The sequence below is a fragment of the Argentina silus genome, assembly GCF_951799395.1.
Source record: "Argentina silus genome assembly, chromosome: 4".
NCBI lineage: Eukaryota > Metazoa > Chordata > Actinopteri > Argentiniformes > Argentinidae > Argentina > Argentina silus.
In genome coordinates, this window is record NC_139658.1 from 20,420,527 (window position 1) to 20,438,026 (window position 17,500).

Here is a 17,500-nt window from a genome sequence, read left to right on the forward strand (position 1 = left end):
CGTGAGATAGGGTGTGTGTAATGCGTGTGTGAGTTGGAGCAGGGTGTGTCTATGTGCATGAGCGCGTGTGCGTGTGCGTGCAGGGCTACCTGGGGGCTCCTGCTGCCTCAGCACTTACAGGAGGAGCAGGAGACGCCTCTCTGTCTAAATATAAACTGGGCGTCATCTAGCAGGGGCCAGAGATGGCAGGGGCCTCCACCCCCCCCCCCACCCCCCCTCCCCCGGGCCCCCTGATACCCCTCATCAACCAGAGAGGTGAACACCCAGTCAGTAACCTAATGATGATTATGTGTATATCATAATGGGTATCACATGTGTACCCAGTGCTCATAAACATCTGTAATAAATGTATCTCTATGAAACCAATATCAATAGTACATTATCTCCTATAATGTCAACACACTGGTAGTGTAATCTGCTGTTTATTACCTTCCGTATTCCCTCTGAAATGTCTTCATAAACAAATTAACTTCACAAACATATTTTATGACTGAAACAGAGATAGCAAAGCCTCGCCTCTCTCTCTCCCCGGTCTATTCTGAATCAACAGGCCAGAGTTGTTGACCCCACCCCACCCCCCACGCCCCCTCCCTCCGAGTGGTTATCAGCCTGGCCTGTGTTTTACTTCTGTTTTACGAGTGGCTACTTTAAGGGGAAGCCCTTCAACCGTGCAAGCTGAGAGGGTGTCCATAAATGTTGACCGGGTGTCAGGTGACAAATATCCCTCGCAGGACTTCTCTACACCCTGAGGATGTTTCCTTTTAACCATTACCATTGCGAGGGGGGGGGGGGGGGAGGGAGAGGGGAGAGAGAGAGAGAGAGAGAGAGAGAGAGAGAGAGAGAGAGAAAGAGAGAGAGAGAGAGAGAGAGAAAGAGAGAGCACCCCTGCTGAGTGTTAAATACTGCAGTCAGACATGATAGTTAGCAGCAACACTCTACTCTCTGTTCTTCAGTGATGGACCTCACCACTATGGCAGGGGAGGCTGGAGGGGGTAGAAATCAGAGGACGCGTTTGATATCATTCCTCATTCCATTCCATGCACTACAATGAGCCCGTCCTCTGATTTAAACATCCACCAGCCTCCACTATGGACTCTACTCCTCCACCACTCCTATCCTGTCCCTGTCTGTCTCTGTCTCTGTCCCTTCCACCATTCCTATCCTGTCCCCTGCCCCCTCCACTACTCCTATCCTGTCCCTGTCTGTCTGTCCCTGCCCCCTCCACTACTCCTATCCTGTCCCTGTCTCTGTCTGTCTCCCCTCCTGTCCCTGTCCTGTCCCTTCCACTACTCCTATCCTGTCCCCTGTCCCCTGTCTCTGTCTGTCCCCTCCTGTCCCTGTCCTGTCCCCTGACCTTACCAATGATATGATGTCGCAGGCCAACAGAGTACTGGAGGGCCATCACACAGCTTGTCTACAGGCTGATAGAGGTCCTGACAGAGGCCCTGACCTCTCCTCTCCTGACCCTGGCTCCTCTAGGGGGTGATGCGGTGACGCACCAACAAAACTCACACCTCCTTTTCGTCTTCACACCTTTTTTTTTTCTTTTCTTTTCTTCTTCTTCGTTATCGTTTCTCTTTTACCAGAAGTCAGCGGTGGAAATAAAGCCTGAGTCAACACAGTGCATCAGCCTCACACAGCCTGGCTGACTGTTACACAGCCTTTACCATGATCAGCCTCATACAGCCTGGCTGACTGTTACACAGCCTTTACCATGATCAGCCTCACACAGCCTGGCTGACTGTTACCATGATCAGCCTGACTGACTGTTACACAGCCTTCACCATGATCAGCCTCGCACAGCCTGGTTGACTGTTACACAGCCTTCACCGTGACTGTCCTGAATGTTACCAGGGAAGGGTTCTGGGACCGTTCTAGTAGCCAATGAAGGGTTCTGGTGCAGTTTTAGCAGCCACTGAGCATGACTCCTCGGGGTAAAGGTGCTTTAAAAGGTACAGATATGTACAGGTATCCATTACAGGATAACATGGTCATAATCACACAGTAACAGGCTAACCCATGAATCACAGGTTTCTTCCTGTGGCATTAATCATAGCTGGCAACACAGGGCTACATTTGGTGCCACACACACACACACACACACACACACACACACACACACACACACACACACACACACACACACACGGCAACACTTCCCTGCCATGGTTGTTGCTGTAAAACAATGTGCTCTTAATCAACTCACCTGCTGGTTATAAAAGTTAGTTGACAAAACAAAACAAAAAAAACCTCAAGACCATTGAGTTAAAACAACAACAACAACAACAACAACAACAACAAAACATGCAACTCTGGTCTCCTGTCTTGAGTTTATTTTTCGCTGGCAGGAGACTCTGAGAGGTCCATAAATGAGCTACATCCGAGCTGTGTTAATGTACGGGATAAGAGACAGAGATAATGCAGCAGGACAGCACTTAAAACCAACGCCCTAACATGTTACACTTCGTGCCCTAGGCAACAGATTCCTCCAGTGTCACTCCTGCTAACTTTCCCTCTAGCCTAGAGCTGCGGGCATGGCCAATCATATGGGTTTATGTATTCCATTTACAAAGTGTGTGTGTGGTTCTGGAGACGGAAGGCTTATGAATGAGTAACGATTATATCTTATTGCCACATCAAAGCAAACTGTCTGAACACTGATCTAACTGTACATATGCTGACGATGTGTGTTACTGACAATGCTGTACTGCACTATCGGTGGAAATATTGACAGTATAAATATTTAAATACTTGCATATTATATTTGTCAGATCTGTTAGCTTGCAAACATATGCAGTGCACAGTACTATATACTGTACACACACGCACAGAGACAGTGTGTGAAATGGAAACACAGCCTAAAGCTTTTGAGTATGTGATCTAGCTAACGTTAGCTACAGCCTATTGTACAAATATGTCGTACAGAGTCAACTCCACTACTCCAAGCGTCAAAATAATCAACATTAGCTATGCAGCGAATGCAAGTGATCCCATTCCCAGAGCCATACCGCGGCCTCCAACTTGCTGATTCCCACGCTGTGATCTTGCGGGCTAGCTGCTGCCAGCTGCCGCCGTGTAGCAGAGAAACAACAACAGCTATTGACCAACTACGCTGATAGCCAACTCAATCGAGTGATCAAACATATTTCGAATACAGTCTTCATTGGGTTGAATAGTCAGCATAGCTGATGACCAATTGGCCAACAAAACATCTGAAACTATTCGAACGTTCCAACACCACACGAACTCACCTAGATCGTCCATGGTACCAGGAATCGGTTCTACCGTGCGAACCGGGACGGGTTTTCCTTTAAGGATACTAGTAAACGCCGAGGTTCCGGTACCTAAATTCCAGTGATCTCCACTAAATGCAGCACAGAAGTTTTAGAGCACAGATCGAGCCTAGTCGGGGACACGCAGCTCGCTCCCCATCTGCCTACAGTTTTACTGTACTAACTATATCTAGCTACTTGCTACCAACACTCCACATGAACTTCGATGACATCTGGCGGCTGCATGGCTCTTGCGCCAAGCCAACAGTGTCCAAAAAGCCGCTGGTGGTGTATGTGTGGTGATGTTTGGTCTCCCAGAATTACAAAATTGCGATGGCTGTCATCATTCAGAAATAAAGACTCAGTCAATTCGACTACATCAATAGTACCTTATTTGTAAACAGACAGCATTATTAAAACACACGGCGCTCTTCTGCTAAGAAACACATATATATATATATATATATAAAGGCTCACGGTTGATGTTAGGTAGAAGAACCTTTTTTTTTTTTTTTTTTTTAAATCTGACATTCTGTGAGTCACAAAGTACCTTCTTTGGTTACCATGACAAACGCATGGCAACACCACAGAGCTGATGACGTAATAATGTACGAATTCTATTGCAGTGTTCTACAAGTTTTGGACCCAGACAATCACACCAAAGAGTTGCTCATAACAACATTAACAGCCACTCGACAGAACAAATTATTTTTCTTCCTCCATATTGATATTCTAGATTATTTACCATGGCTTTATGTCAGAACCCGAGGAGACATTTATAAAAAATACTCTTACTCCTACAAAGTACTTTACAAACGTTTCCATCCAAATAACCTTTTCAACACAAACACAAAGGTAATATGAGCGTAGAGAAAAATGACTCTCTTCAAGAAGAGCACCAGCGCCTCCTGGCGGACAGCGACCAGTACCTGGCGTTGATACAGAAACAGAAGGAGCACCTCGCTGGAGTGGACATGAAGGTGAATCAGAGACCATACTGATCACCACCAGATCAGATCAATAACTTCACTTGTTAAGTCTGTGTTCCTGGCATGGCTTGTCGGCCCTAGTGAGATTGTAGAGACATACTACAAGAAGGCTCGCCCCCTTTTGAAACTAATGTAAAGCATGATGGTGAACGTATCATTTAGTTCAGACCAGTGTGTGTGTGTGTGTGTGTGTGTGTGTCTCCCCAGATAAAGGAGATGAAGTGCAGGTTGCTAAAAAAGAGGAGGGCTATGGGGGGGCGGACCCAGACCATGAGGAGATCCCTACACCAGATAAAACACATCCGCATCATGGAGGACAGGCTGAACCAGGTGACAACACACACTCACACACACACACACACACACACACACACACACACACACACACACACACACACACACAACAGACACACACACCCACACCCGCACACAGTGTCAAACTGGTGTCCTATGTGTCCCTGCGGTGTGTGTGTGTGTGTGTGTGTGTGTGTGTGTGCAGACCACCACCAAGTTTGACCAGCTGCTGTACGGGAATCAGGTGTTACGTGGCGATCTGGAGCATCTGAAGAGGCAGAGAGGCAGCTTCGCTAACATCTACCAACGCCTGAGCAAAGAGCTACAACTGCAGCACAGCACCATGGAGGACCTGGTGGAGAAGTCTGTCCTGGCCTACGACCAGAGGTAGGGGGGGCCGTGTGTGTGAACATAGATTAGATTAGATTCAACTTTATTGTCATTCTGCAGAGTACAAGTACAGAGACAAGTTATTGCTATCATGTGTACGTGTGTGTGCGTGTGCGTGTGTGTGTGTGCGTGCGTGTGCGTGTGCGTGTGCGTGTGCGTGTGCGTGTGCGTGTGCGTGTGTGTGTGTGGTAGGTCGGAGGCCCTGGCTCGTATGCTGGCTGTGAGAGAGCGCAGTGAGAAGGACACGTCTCTCTGCCACACTGAGATGACGGAGCTCCGGAGGGTCATCGACCACGAGCTCAAACTCCGCAACTTCATGGTCAGGAAGTCCCAGGAGACGGTCCCCCTGGGAGAGGACGACGAGGCCAAAAAGAGAAGTACGTACTACTACAGTAGTACAACTAGAGTAGTACAGACTCACCTGTACATACTAGAGTAGTACAGACTAACCTGTACATACTAGAGTAGTACAGACTCACCTGAACATACTACATACTCACCTGAACATGCTAGAGAGTACATACTAACCTGTGCATACTAGAGTAGTACATACTAGAGTAGTCCAGATTTACCTGCACATACTAGAGTACATACTAGAGTAGTGGAGCCAGCCAGGATAAGCCAGCCAGCCAGCCAGCCAGCCAGCCAGCCAGCCAGCCAGCCAGCCAGCCAACAACTACCTGTCATAGACCTTATTGGATGTTTCTTGAGCCACTACTTTACAGGCTGATGCTTCAAGGCTGTGTGTTCTGATTGGTCCAGAGATGGAGCAAGCCAAGCGTGAGCGAATGGGAGGGGAAAGTATGGAGACGTACCAGGAAGTGCACCGCCTCATCGTGTCCGCGACGGAGGAAAGCAACCTGCTGCAGGTGGCTGAGGCGTTCACCCAGGAGGAGGAGAGGAACTTTGCCTACTTCAACTACATCAGCGAACTGAACAACAAGAGCACCCTGCTGATAGAATGCATCAACAAGCTCAGGGTCAGGGTTAACACACACACACACACACACACACACACACACACACACACACACACACACACACACACACACACACACACACACAATGGTTCTGACATGGTTGTTGTGATGCTCTCTCCCCAGGGTAACATCGTACACATTGAGCTGGAGCGGCAGCAGTATGACCAGCAGTGGCAGAGCCAGCTGAAGGAGCTGGAGGTGAGGAACATGACCGTGGTGACGCAGAGCAGGAGGAGGAAACACCAGCACACCTGTCTGTCTATCCTCCTGTCTGTCTCTCTCTCCATCCACCACAATCAGTTCATCTCCCCTGTTGTCTACAATCCATGTCTGTCTGTCTGTCTGTCTGTCTGTCTGTCTGTAGCCTTCTCTTCACATCAATGAGTCTGTATGTTGATCCTCTCCTGTCTCTCTGTCTGTCTGTCTGTTTGTCTGTTTGTCTGTCTGTCTGTCTGTCTGTCTCTCTGTCTGTCTGTCTGTCTGTCCGTCGCTCTGTCTGCCTGCCTGCCTGTCTGTCTGTCTGTCTGTCTGTCTGTCTGTCTGTCTGTCCGTCTCTCTGTCTGTCTCTCTGTCTGCCTGCCTGTCTGTCTGTCTGTCTCTCTGTCGGTCTGTCTGTCTCTCTGTCTGTCTCTCTGTCTGTCTGTCTCAGGGAGAGCTAGAGCTGCATCGTAGCCGTGGCAACGATTTCCAGAGCCAGTACATAGAGGTCCGGAAGGTTCTGGACCAGGAGAAGACCGCCATTGCTGACCTCTTCTCCAACATGAGCTGTGACACCTCACCAATCACAGTCCAGCTGGGTTGCAGCGCCCAGGTCACCGATGACAACGTCACCCAGTTCATTGGTGGGTCACCTCATTCAACAGCTCAGTAAGAGATGTTTGACCCCCCCCCCCACCACTGCTGCTCATGTGTTCTGCTGTGTGTGTGTGTGTGTGTGTGTGTCTGTGTGCGTGCGTGCGTGCGTGCGTGCGTGCGTGCGTGCGTGCATGCGTGTGTGTGTGTGTGTGTGTCCAGGTATCTTGGAGGAGCGTGTGTACATTCTACTGATGGTATTGGTCCAGTCCTGCTATAAGGAGGCGGAGGAGATGGAGCTCCTCCCCCAGAACCCCCTGCTGTCCAGCTACAGCCTGCTGCCGTGTGACCCCCCCTCCTCCACCGCCCCACCCTCCTCCTCCACCTTAGACGACTGCTCCACAGACACCCTGCTGGGAGTAGGTGAGGAGAGAGACTGACCCTGGCCCTGGGTCTAACTGTCAACATACAAGATAGTGAGACTAGGAGAATGATCATGTTATCAGAGATAGATAGATTTATAGCTAATGGCAAATGTCTCCAACTACAGTGCTGTGTGTTCTCTCTTAACTTTGTATGTGTATGTGTACGTGTGTGTGTGTGTGTGTGTGTGTGTGTGTGTGTGTGTGTGTGTGTGTGTGTGTGTGTGTGTATGTGTTTTCTGTCTGTGTGTGTATGTGTGTGTGTGTGTGTGTGTGTGTTTTTTGTCCCCTAGGCAGTGAGCTGCCTCTGGACTTCCAGACCCTGCGCCAGTGTGTTCTCCCCCGCGTGGTGCAGACAGAGCAGGGCACAGTCCCCCTAGCCCCCTCCTCCGCCTCACAGAAGGTCAAGAAGAAGGTGGGCTTCAACCCCAAGTCAGCCTGAACAGCCTCTGGCCATAGGTCAGATACCGGTCCACACAGCAGCAATAAAACTGACACAGCATCAGTCCCTGGTCCCAGTCATCAGTCCGTGTGATGTGTGTGTGAGAGTGAGTGTGAGTGTGAGTGTGAGTGTGAGTGTGAGTATGAGTTAGTATGAGTGTGTGTGTGTGTGTGTGTGTGTGTGTGTGTGTGTGTGTGTGTGTGTGTGTGTATGTGTATGTGTGTGTATTTCTTGACATATGTAATGAGATAATTTGTTGTAATTTGACATCTTGTGTACATGGTGCGTGTCTGGGACCCTTCCTAGCCCCGAGGGCCCACACACACCCTCTCAGAGCAGGGTTTTAAACAGGTGTAGTTGGTATGGTAGAGCTGCCTGAGATGATCCAGGGACTTATCCCCCCCCCTACACCCCTCCTGGCTCTCTGCCCTAGGAATCATGCATCATCTGGGGGATGAAATATCACATTTCATCCCTCTGAACCATGTCATAGCTATTGTGGTGATGGGGGGGCTTTTCACCTCAGCTCCAAGGTCTTCAACCAAGGATGGACATCAGCCTGCTCCAGTACCCAGCCTGAAGAGCACTGTCTGTCTTTCTGTCAGCCTCCTGTCTGTCTGTCTGTCTGTCTGTCTGTCTGTCTGTCTGTCTGTCTGTCTGTCTGTCAGCGTCTTGTCTGTCTGTCTGTCTATCTATCTGTCTGTCAGCGTCTTGTCTGTCTGTCTGTCTGTCTGTCAGCGTCTTGTCTGTCTGTCTGTCTGTCTATCTATCTGTCTGTCAGCGTCTTGTCTGTCTGTCTGTCTGTCTGTCTGTCTGTCTGTCTGTCAGCGTCTTGTCTGTCTGTCTGTCTGTCTATCTATCTGTCTGTCAGCGTCTTGTCTGTCTGTCTGTCTGTCTGTCTGTCTGTCTGTCTGTCTGTCTGTCTGTCTGTCTCTCTGTCTGTCTGTCTATCTATCTGTCTGTCAGCGTCTTGTCTGTCTGTCAGCCTCCTGTCCGTCTGTGGCACTTGCTGTGGTGTAACGTTACCTCCTCACATCATTCACTGCTACTAAAATAACAGTAGGGCTTTGTCTGGGACACACAGGCAGGGTGAGGGGTGGCAGCACATTCTGTAGCCAGGTCGTCCTGTCCTCCATCCTCAACTAATCCTGTGTTGGGTGGCTGATCTCAGCAGACAGACATCTCTGGTAGCCTGCTACTGAAGTCCGTATTGTCATCAATACTCCATCCATATACTCATACCCATACAAGTCTTCATAGGCATTGTGAGTAATGTGACTGTGTTCTGACCATTTGTTACAGGTAAAAGGTTGATTGATCGTCGATAGTCGATTGATAGTCGTAATTCATTGATAAATAGACATAGTGCAGTTTGTTGAGTTGCTATGATTCCGTTTCCGGTGTTCTCAATAGATGATAATGAATGTTCTCTGCTCTCAGCTTCAAAATAAATGTTTATTCTCAAGAAACAACAAACATCGATTTATTGTACAAGAGATGCATGTGTTACTCCTGGTTCTGTTCTGCGTGTGTGTGTGTGTGTGTGTGTGTGTGTGTGTGTGTGTGTGTGTGTGTGTGTGTGTGTGTGTGTGTGTGTGTGTGTGTGTGTGTGTGTGTGTGTGCATGCGTGCGTGCGTGTGTGTGTGTTACTCCTGGTCCTTCTCCTCTCCGTGTGTGATAACGTGAACTAGGTTCTTATAGTCCAGGTTTCCTGCCACGTCTGGAGGGAACGCTGCGAACATCTGCTCCATCTAACAACAAACAACAACAAACAACAACAAACAACAACACACAAACAAACAACAGCAGTCAGCACTTGAAGGGGCTGAAGGTGATATGCGTTCATATCACCTACATAAAGCATTCATATCACCTACATAAAGCATTCATATCACCTACATAAAGCATTCATATCACCTACATAAAGCATTCAATATCACCTACATAAAGCATTCAATATCACCTACATAATACATTAATTCACCTTCAGGTAGTCATCTGAGTACAGCACATTGTATCAAGGTTTGGCATTGTGAGTGTGTGTGTGTCAGGGGAGGCTGGTAGAGGTAGAAACCGGAGGACAGACTAATTGTAATAAATGGAATGTGTGTGTGTGTGTGTGTGTGTGTGTGTGTGTGTGTGTGTGTGGAGTGTGTTAGTTGGAGGGGTACCTCTTCAGTAGTGAATCTGTCTGCTTGCGTCGTCAGCATCTGTGTAATACTGAATGGGAACAAAGACAAAGAAGAAGCCATTCATTATCACATGACCTTTAAACGGGCCTGGAGATTGGAGATGAGAAACACATATTAGCCTTTTCTCAATTGTTAAGAACGCGACTCCTGGGGGGCGCTTAGTGGCGTAGCACACTAATGCGCATACCACATGATCGCAAGGTTCCTGGTTCGATTCCGACCCTCGACATATCTTGCATGTCATCCCTCCCTGCCCTCTCTCACCCATCCTTCCTGTCAACCTCTACTGTCTCTATCTCAATAAAGCAGAAATGCCCTAAAAACATATTTTAAAAAAACGACACGATTCCTCGCATCCTCTCCTCGCGTCCTTCCGAACACACATTGGAGGAGAGGATCTAGGTTCCTCCCCTTAGATATTCTCCTCCAATTCTTTCTGAGGACGAAGCAAGTGGAGGACAATTGAGAAAAGGCTCCTGTAATGTCAGATACAAGCCCCTAGCCCCACCCCTATCTCCCTGGACACATCTGAAAAGGTTGGATAGGTATTAGCAAACAGGTGAAAATCACACCTTGCCAATTAGCCGTCTCAATTATACCCATCCAATCCTCTCAGATCGACACAAGTGTCTAAAGCATAGGGGCTAGAGGTCATGTGACAGGAAGAGGAAGTGGCTACTCACTAGTCCTTCCTCAGGATGCCTGTGTTCTCCGGGTCGAACACCTTGAAGGCGTTGAGGATGGTCTCCTCAGGATCGGCACCTGCAGCCCAGAGACACCGCTTAGAGGTTTGGTCCAACCCAATCCTTTATTAAAGTATTTATACTTTATTTATTAAAGTATTATAACACTACTTCAATCACTCATCCCTGTCTTCTTTCTCTACCTGTAGCCTCCACTCCACCTGTAGCCTCTAACCTACCTGTAGCCTCTACTCTACCTGTAACCTCTACTCTACCTGTAACCTCTACTCTACCTGTAGTTTGTTCCCTACCTGTAGCTTCTACTCTACCTGTAGCCTCTACCCTACCTGTAGCCTCTACCCTACCTGTAGCCTCTACTCTACCTGTAGTCTCGACTCTACATGTAGCCTCTACTCTACCTGTAGCCTCTACTCTACATGTAGCCTCTACTCTACCTGTAGCCTCTACACTACTCTACCTGTAGCCTCTACTCTACCTGTAACCTCTACTCTACCTGTAGCCTCTACTCTACATGTAGCCTCTACTCTACCTGTAGCCTCTACACTACTCTACCTGTAGCCTCTACTCTACCTGTAGCCTCTACTCTACATGTAGCCTCTACTCTACCTGTAGCCTCTACACTACTCTACCTGTAGCCTCTACTCTGCCTGTAGGCTCTACTCTGCCACTCCTCACCTTTCAGCTTCTCTCCAAACATGGTGAGGAAGACGGTGAAGTTGACTGGTCCGGGCGCCTCCTTCAACATCTCGTCAATCTCCTCCTGCTTCACGTTTACACGGCCTGGTACACAGACACAAGTTAGAGAGAGAAAAAGAGAGAGGGCAAGAGAGAGAGAGAGAGAGAGAGAGAGAGAGAGAGAGAGAGAGAGAGAGAGAGAGAGAGAGAGAGAGAGAGAGAGAGAGAGAGAGAGAGACAGACAGAGACCCACCCAGAGCAGCAAAGGTGTCCCTCAGGTCATTTTTGTCGATGAAGCCGTCTCTGTTCTGGTCCATGATGGTGAATGCCTGGCAACAGACACACGAACAGTGAGAGAACAATCACAAAGAGTGTGTGTGTGTGTGTGTGTGTGTGTGTGTGTGTGTGTGTGTGTGTGTTGGGAGGAGAGTAACAGTTAAGCCTCAGAGCTCAAAAGCAAAGCCAGTCTCCTGAGAAGATCAGTGTGTTTGTCAGAAAACCAGTGACCAGTGAAGAAAACCAGTGAGAAAACCAGTGACTCCAGTAGACATGACCTCTGGAACTAGACTCAACTACTGTGTTTAACTAGTATGTTTTAATGATTCATTCCTACAGTAGTATGTTTAGAGGTGTGTTCCTCTACAGTAGTATGTTTTTAGAGCCATATTCTAGGCAGGCAGCGTATGTTTGTACAGCCTTAGTGCTCTCCAGGGTTTAAGGCTGGCATGCAGGGCATGCTAGTTGCGGGATGGCATGCTATGTATGCTATGCTATGCTATGCTAGCTGGCCTTCCTGATCCCCAGGCCTAATCACTGGTGACAGGCCAGCATGCCAGCGGCCCTCCTGGGCATGATCAATGGACCTCCGGCCCTCACAGAGGGTTGGCATGCCTGGCAGGGAGAACAATGGACAGATGGGTTGACAGATAAGACAGCAAGAAAGACGGGGGGACGGACAGAGAGGTAAACCTGCAGGACTGCAGACGGTGGAGATGTGAAGCCAGGCTGATTAAAGCTACAGTCTGTAAGTTTCTACAGTCTTGGCCTCTAGGGGCACTAACCTCCTTGAACTCCTGTATCTGCGCCTGTTCAAACATGGAGAAGACGTTGGAGTTGCTCCCGTCCGCTGCGCGCTTCTTGGCCTTCTTGGGCGCCTGGGAGGAGAGAGAGACAGTGATAAGTGGAGTCATACTGTATATAATATTTAATATTAAAACATGCCATTTAGCAGTTTTTATCCAACACAACCTTCAGTACAGTGAGCACAGTGCGTACATTTTTTGTGTATATGGTCCCAGTGGGAATCAAACCCACAACCTTAGCATTGCTAGTGCCATGCGCTACCAACTGAGCCACACAGGACCAGAAACATGGAGTATAACAGGAATACTACAACAGTATTACAATTAGGAATCCTGTAACTACAGCGACTACTGTAAAATAGCTACCCTGGCATTATTCTCTGAATCATTTTAAAGCAGAACTTTCTGAATCTTTTATCTTTTCAGAGGACTGCAGCAGCACTCAAGATAAAGTAAAGACAATGTTTCCCTCGGTATCACCAAGGTAACAGTCAGTCAATATCCTGAGGGCAACAATCTCCAGATGCAGAGACAGCTTTCCGAGGCTTTCACTGATCCAGTTATCATCATTTATGCATTTAGGAATGTATTTATTCTACGGTTATCATTTCTGATTAGAGCATGACATTGGCCATGCAAATTCCATCCCCTCATCCATCCATGCCTGTCTAAGCATCTCTATCAAAGGATGGAGGAATAAGTCCCCAGCCTGTAGACAGAGCTGTCACGGCAGCACAGACAACAGCACAGACAGACAAACAGACATACAGTACAGACAGACAGACAAACAGACAGCACAGACAGACAGCACAGACAAACAGAGAGACAGACATACAGCACAGACAGACAGACAGACAGACAGACATACAGTACAGACAGACAGATAAACAGACATACAGTACAGACAGACAGACAGACAGACAGCACAGACAGAGAGACTCACAGACAGACAGACAGACAGACAGACAGATAGACAGACAGACAGCACAGACAGACATACAGTACAGACAGACAGCACAGACAGCACATCTTACCATGGGTGAGACTGCAGTGGTGGAGAGGCTAGCAAAACAATAGCAGAATCCCCAGATGCCACGGAAGAGTGGGCAGTGCCCCTCTCCGGACCGCCTTATGTAGCCTGGATACACACTCTGCTACAGGGTGGTATAAATAAACCATGCCTTCTTTAGGAAGTAACAGGTAAATGAACACATGCACCCACGCACACACACACACACACACACACACACACACACACACACACACACACACCCTGTGTTGAGGTCCATTGTCATAGAGTGGAACAACGGTGGTTTAGGATGACAGGCTGAGGTATGCTGAAGGTTAAACGAGAGAACATTCCACCACTTCATCTCACTCTCTCTCTCTTTCTCCTCTCTAGATAGAGCAACCTCTCTCTCTTTCTCCTCTCTAGATAGAGCAACCTCTCTCTCTCTCTCTTTCTCCTCTCTAGATAGAGCAACCTCTCTCTCTCTCTCTCTCTCTCTAGATAGAGCAACCTCTCTCTCTCTCTCTCTCTCTCTAGATAGAGCAACCTCTCTCTCTCTCTCTCTTTCTCCTCTCTATATGGAGCAACCTCTCTCTCTCTCTATCTCTCTCTCTAGATAGAGCAACCTCTCTCTCTCTCTCTCTCTCTCTCTCTAGATATGATGACTATCAGACTATCTGACTATGTCAGGTTCTCTCAGCCTTCCCCAACACTGAACCATAGAGTGGATGGAGACTAGAGGTGGTCCAGACCCCGCTGTGGACCTCATGAACCAGCCAGCTACTTTTTTACCTCATGAACCAACCAGCCGGACTTTTTTACTCTACTATTTATACTGCAATTGTGGTAAGTCTACTGTCTTGTGTCCCCAACAATCGTCACTGTCCAACCGTCTCACTTATCTTGCACTATGCCACTTATTGTCTTGTCCTTACCTCATTGCACTACTGCGTATTTGTATTATTTGTATTATTTGTATTATTTGTATGGTATGCTGCATTGTCAAGGAACTGAGCCCAAGAATTTTACTCCCTGCACTCGTGTATGAGACGTAACAAATAAACTTGAACTTGAACTTTAGCTAGGTAACTACTGAGACTAAGGGGAGACACTGGGCCTGAAAACCATTAATCCTAACCCCAACCTTAACCTTAACCATAACCATAACCACAACCACATTTTAACCAATTTGGCAGGCCCAGCATTGTCCTCTTAGTGTCTTCCGTAGCTAGTTAGTGGGAGACCTTTTATGACAGGCCTAAAGACTGGTGAGACTTCTGACCAGGGCTGTGAATTTCATATTCCATATCCGTGAAATTGTCTGACCGTCTTCTTTTCAACTCAGTTGATTAAGACTTTATGTGGCATTGTTAATCTAATAAGCTTCATACCTGGTGTCACCTCTGAATGTGTTGAATGCGTACCTGTTTATAGTCTAGACGGTGTGTAGAGATCAGACATGTAGAAAGGCCCCTGGGGAGACTCCACCTCATTAAGTCATTATTTATGGACCTGTCAGAGGACATCTAGTGAGCGTGCTCGGTCCACGCCATTCACATCTCCCACATGCTTCTCCACATATCCGCCGTTTACAAGGCCCACCTTTTACTGTGGCTGTCAGAGACCTCTCCCATAAACCATTCACCAACACACACGCACACACACACACACGCACGCACAGTCTGACTATGCACCAACACACACACCATCTGTGCTTCATCCATCTGTGAAGCATGGCATGAAACATAATGTACAAGTGAGATGTAGAGGTCCAGATGTATTGACCGGGCTTTCACTGCCCACCTCCTCTTTGCCTCTCGGCTGCCAACAGGAGAAGGGACTGGAGAGGTATCCACCAATCACATTCTCTCAGATCAGACGGAGGAGAAGGAGAGGAATCCATTCTAAACTATTAGGACAGCCAATGTGCAGCAATCCAAACCCATCACGTAGCAGCAGTTCTCGAGGCTCTTGGGTCAGACGAGCGACCCAGAGAGCACCACCTTACAATGTGTTTATTAGATTCCTGGGGAATCAGATGTCACTGTCACCGTGAGGCTGGCAGAGGAAAGTGCCAAGCAGTCAATGTGTTGGGGGGCACGGCAGCAGCCATGGGAGACCTCTTTAAGAGAGAAGGAAGGAGGGAGGGAGTTGGGGGTAGGGGGCTGGGTCAGGGAGGAATGGGGTTATTGTTCTAAATAAAGGTCAGCCAAGTTAACAGCCTCTCTACCCTCTCATTGTCATCCTGCTCATTTTCACACAGGTGTTTATGGACCAGTGGAATATAATGCCTGCATGTGCTGTTTATAGAGTGCTCTGGTGACTGTTGGAAGACTGCCTGCCTGCCTGCCTGCCTGCCTGCCTCTCTCCCTCCCTGTCTGTCTGCCTCTCTCCCTCCCTCACTCACTCACTCTCACTCCCTTCCCATGTCTGTCTGTCCATCTCCCCATCTCCCCATCTCTGGCCTTCAGATGGACAGTTGTTCCTCCCCAGCTGTCTCTGAGCTCCGCTGGGTTCTTCAGTTTCAGACACAAATAGCCTCTGGAGCCTCTACAGTGCTGCTCTGCGTGCCAGCAGCTCTAGCAGAGGACCACAATGTCTCAGTCAGGGAGGGGGGCGGGGGAGGGTTGAGGTGGTGGGGGTTGAGGTGGGGGGAAGGGGGGGTAGCGGGTGGGGCAGTGAATTATCAGCCTAGCGGGATCAGACAGATATAAATACACTAGCAACCTACTGGTGTGCATTGTTACACCAACAGTCAGCCACACGGAGCACAGCTCAGGTCACAGCAGGGGACATTGACACACACACACACACACACACACACACAGACACAGACACAGACACAGACACAGACACAGACACAGACACAGACACACACACACACAAAAAAAAGATACCACTGGAGTTAAGGACATATAGGTTATGTTTAATATTCTGTGACAAAATTCTACAGCTAATAATAAATCATTTGTTAGCAGTTGTAAAACATCAACATCATATCGAGCATAATGCATAATGTTTTTAGAGTATTTGAAAAGAAATTCAAACTATGCAGATAATGTATGAAAGGCAGAAGGACCAATGAGGGAAGGTGTTCTTTTCGCGGTGGTTTCCTGGACACAGATTAAGCCTGGTCCTGGACAAACTTTTAATAGTGAATCTCCATTGAGGAGCTTTTTAGTTCGGCTTAATCTGTGTCCGGGAAACCAGCCTTCAGAGTAGAACCCCTATCAGAGTAGAACCCGTATCAGAGTAGAACCCCTATCAGAGTAGAACCCCTTCAGTAGAACAGCAGCTCAGGGTCACAGCAGGGTCAGGTGCAGAGGGTCATACAGAATGCTGCCATTTTCTTTTCCATTCCTATGTAGTGTATCCATGCCTTTTACAAATCTGAGAAACAAAGGACATCTTTTTCTTCAGTCATCAACAACAGTTTGGCTTATTTACAATGTGAGGGAGAGATCGTTATAAAAAAAAAAGAAAAAAAAAGAAAAGCGAAAGAAAAAGAGAATATTCAATAACGATGTCATAAGCTTGATGGTGTGTTTTAGCCAGCGTGTAGGTTTGCCTTGGTGAGATGAAAAGCATACACAAGCTGGATCCAAGCAGATTGCTCACTTGATAAAAGACATCGGGACGTGTTAAAAGAATACTCATTTTGACATTCAAGAGGACACATAACAATCACTTTTCTCTTTAACAAAAATAGACATGGCTTCTCCAGCCTCCAGGGTCAGGGCTCGGCTGATCCTCTCTGCTGCTATAAAAGTACGTCTGTCTGTCTATGTACATTCTGCTGAGTTACACGCTTCCTGTTCGTACAGGAAGCCAGCTGGCGCCGGGGGTGGGTTTGTGGGAAGCGGAGTTTGATGTGTGGACCTTCAACAGAGATCAGGGGTGGTCAACTCCTGGACGGATGCTGGGTGCAGTGTGTATGCAGGCTTTAATTCCAGCCCAGCTCTAACACAGCCTGTTAAACTAACCCTGGTCTGAGGGGCAGACCATGATTAGTCAATAATGATTATGATTGGTTGACTATGATTGTGAGAGGTGTTAGTGCTGGGCTGGACCATGAGATCTAGCTACTACGCCCCTGTTTGGCGACTATATCCAGGGTGGGTGGAGCCTGATCTGGCTCCTGTATGCAGGATGGGAGGAGCCTGATCTAGCTGTAGGCGGAGCCTGATCTGACTATGACACACAGGGTGGGAGGAGCCTGATCTAACTGTGGGAGGGGCCTGATCTGGATACTTTACT

General features: G+C 48.0%; 4 protein-coding genes across 4 annotated transcripts in view; 1 reads left to right on the plus strand and 3 right to left on the minus strand.

Annotated features, from left to right (window-relative positions):
• LOC310803416 (paxillin-like) overlaps positions 1-3,424 on the minus strand; it is a 37,598-nt gene extending 34,174 nt beyond the window's left edge. The window contains exon 1 of the mRNA XM_083668160.1: positions 3,252-3,424. Coding sequence (XP_083524286.1) covers positions 3,252-3,264 — 13 coding nt within the window. The 5' untranslated portion in view covers positions 3,265-3,424. The remainder of the gene's footprint in view (positions 1-3,251) is intronic.
• A 708-nt stretch (positions 3,425-4,132) lies between these two features.
• On the plus strand, positions 4,133-6,796 carry LOC310803671 (coiled-coil domain-containing protein 63-like; the record flags this gene model as incomplete). The annotated part of the gene is made up of 7 exons (XM_083668524.1): positions 4,133-4,252; positions 4,469-4,591; positions 4,761-4,942; positions 5,138-5,322; positions 5,708-5,925; positions 6,049-6,123; positions 6,575-6,796. The coding sequence occupies 7 exons, from the start codon at positions 4,133-4,135 to the stop codon at positions 6,794-6,796; spliced, it is 1,125 nt and encodes a 374-aa protein (XP_083524650.1).
• Positions 6,797-9,025: 2,229 nt separating this feature from the next.
• On the minus strand, positions 9,026-13,322 carry myl2a (myosin, light chain 2a, regulatory, cardiac, slow). Its single transcript, XM_083667892.1, has 7 exons — positions 13,269-13,322; positions 12,214-12,306; positions 11,406-11,481; positions 11,153-11,257; positions 10,457-10,535; positions 9,753-9,801; positions 9,026-9,332 (listed from the first exon to the last, which is right to left on the minus strand). Exons 1-7 carry the CDS (start codon positions 13,269-13,271, stop codon positions 9,228-9,230), a joined length of 510 nt encoding a protein of 169 aa, XP_083524018.1. The 5' UTR covers positions 13,272-13,322; the 3' UTR covers positions 9,026-9,227.
• A 2,875-nt stretch (positions 13,323-16,197) lies between these two features.
• cita (citron rho-interacting serine/threonine kinase a) overlaps positions 16,198-17,500 on the minus strand; it is a 36,329-nt gene continuing 35,026 nt past the window's right edge. Inside the window, exon 48 of the mRNA XM_083669306.1 lies at positions 16,198-17,500. This exon is cut by the window's right edge and continues 506 nt beyond it. The gene's annotated coding sequence lies outside the window, so the exon portion shown is untranslated.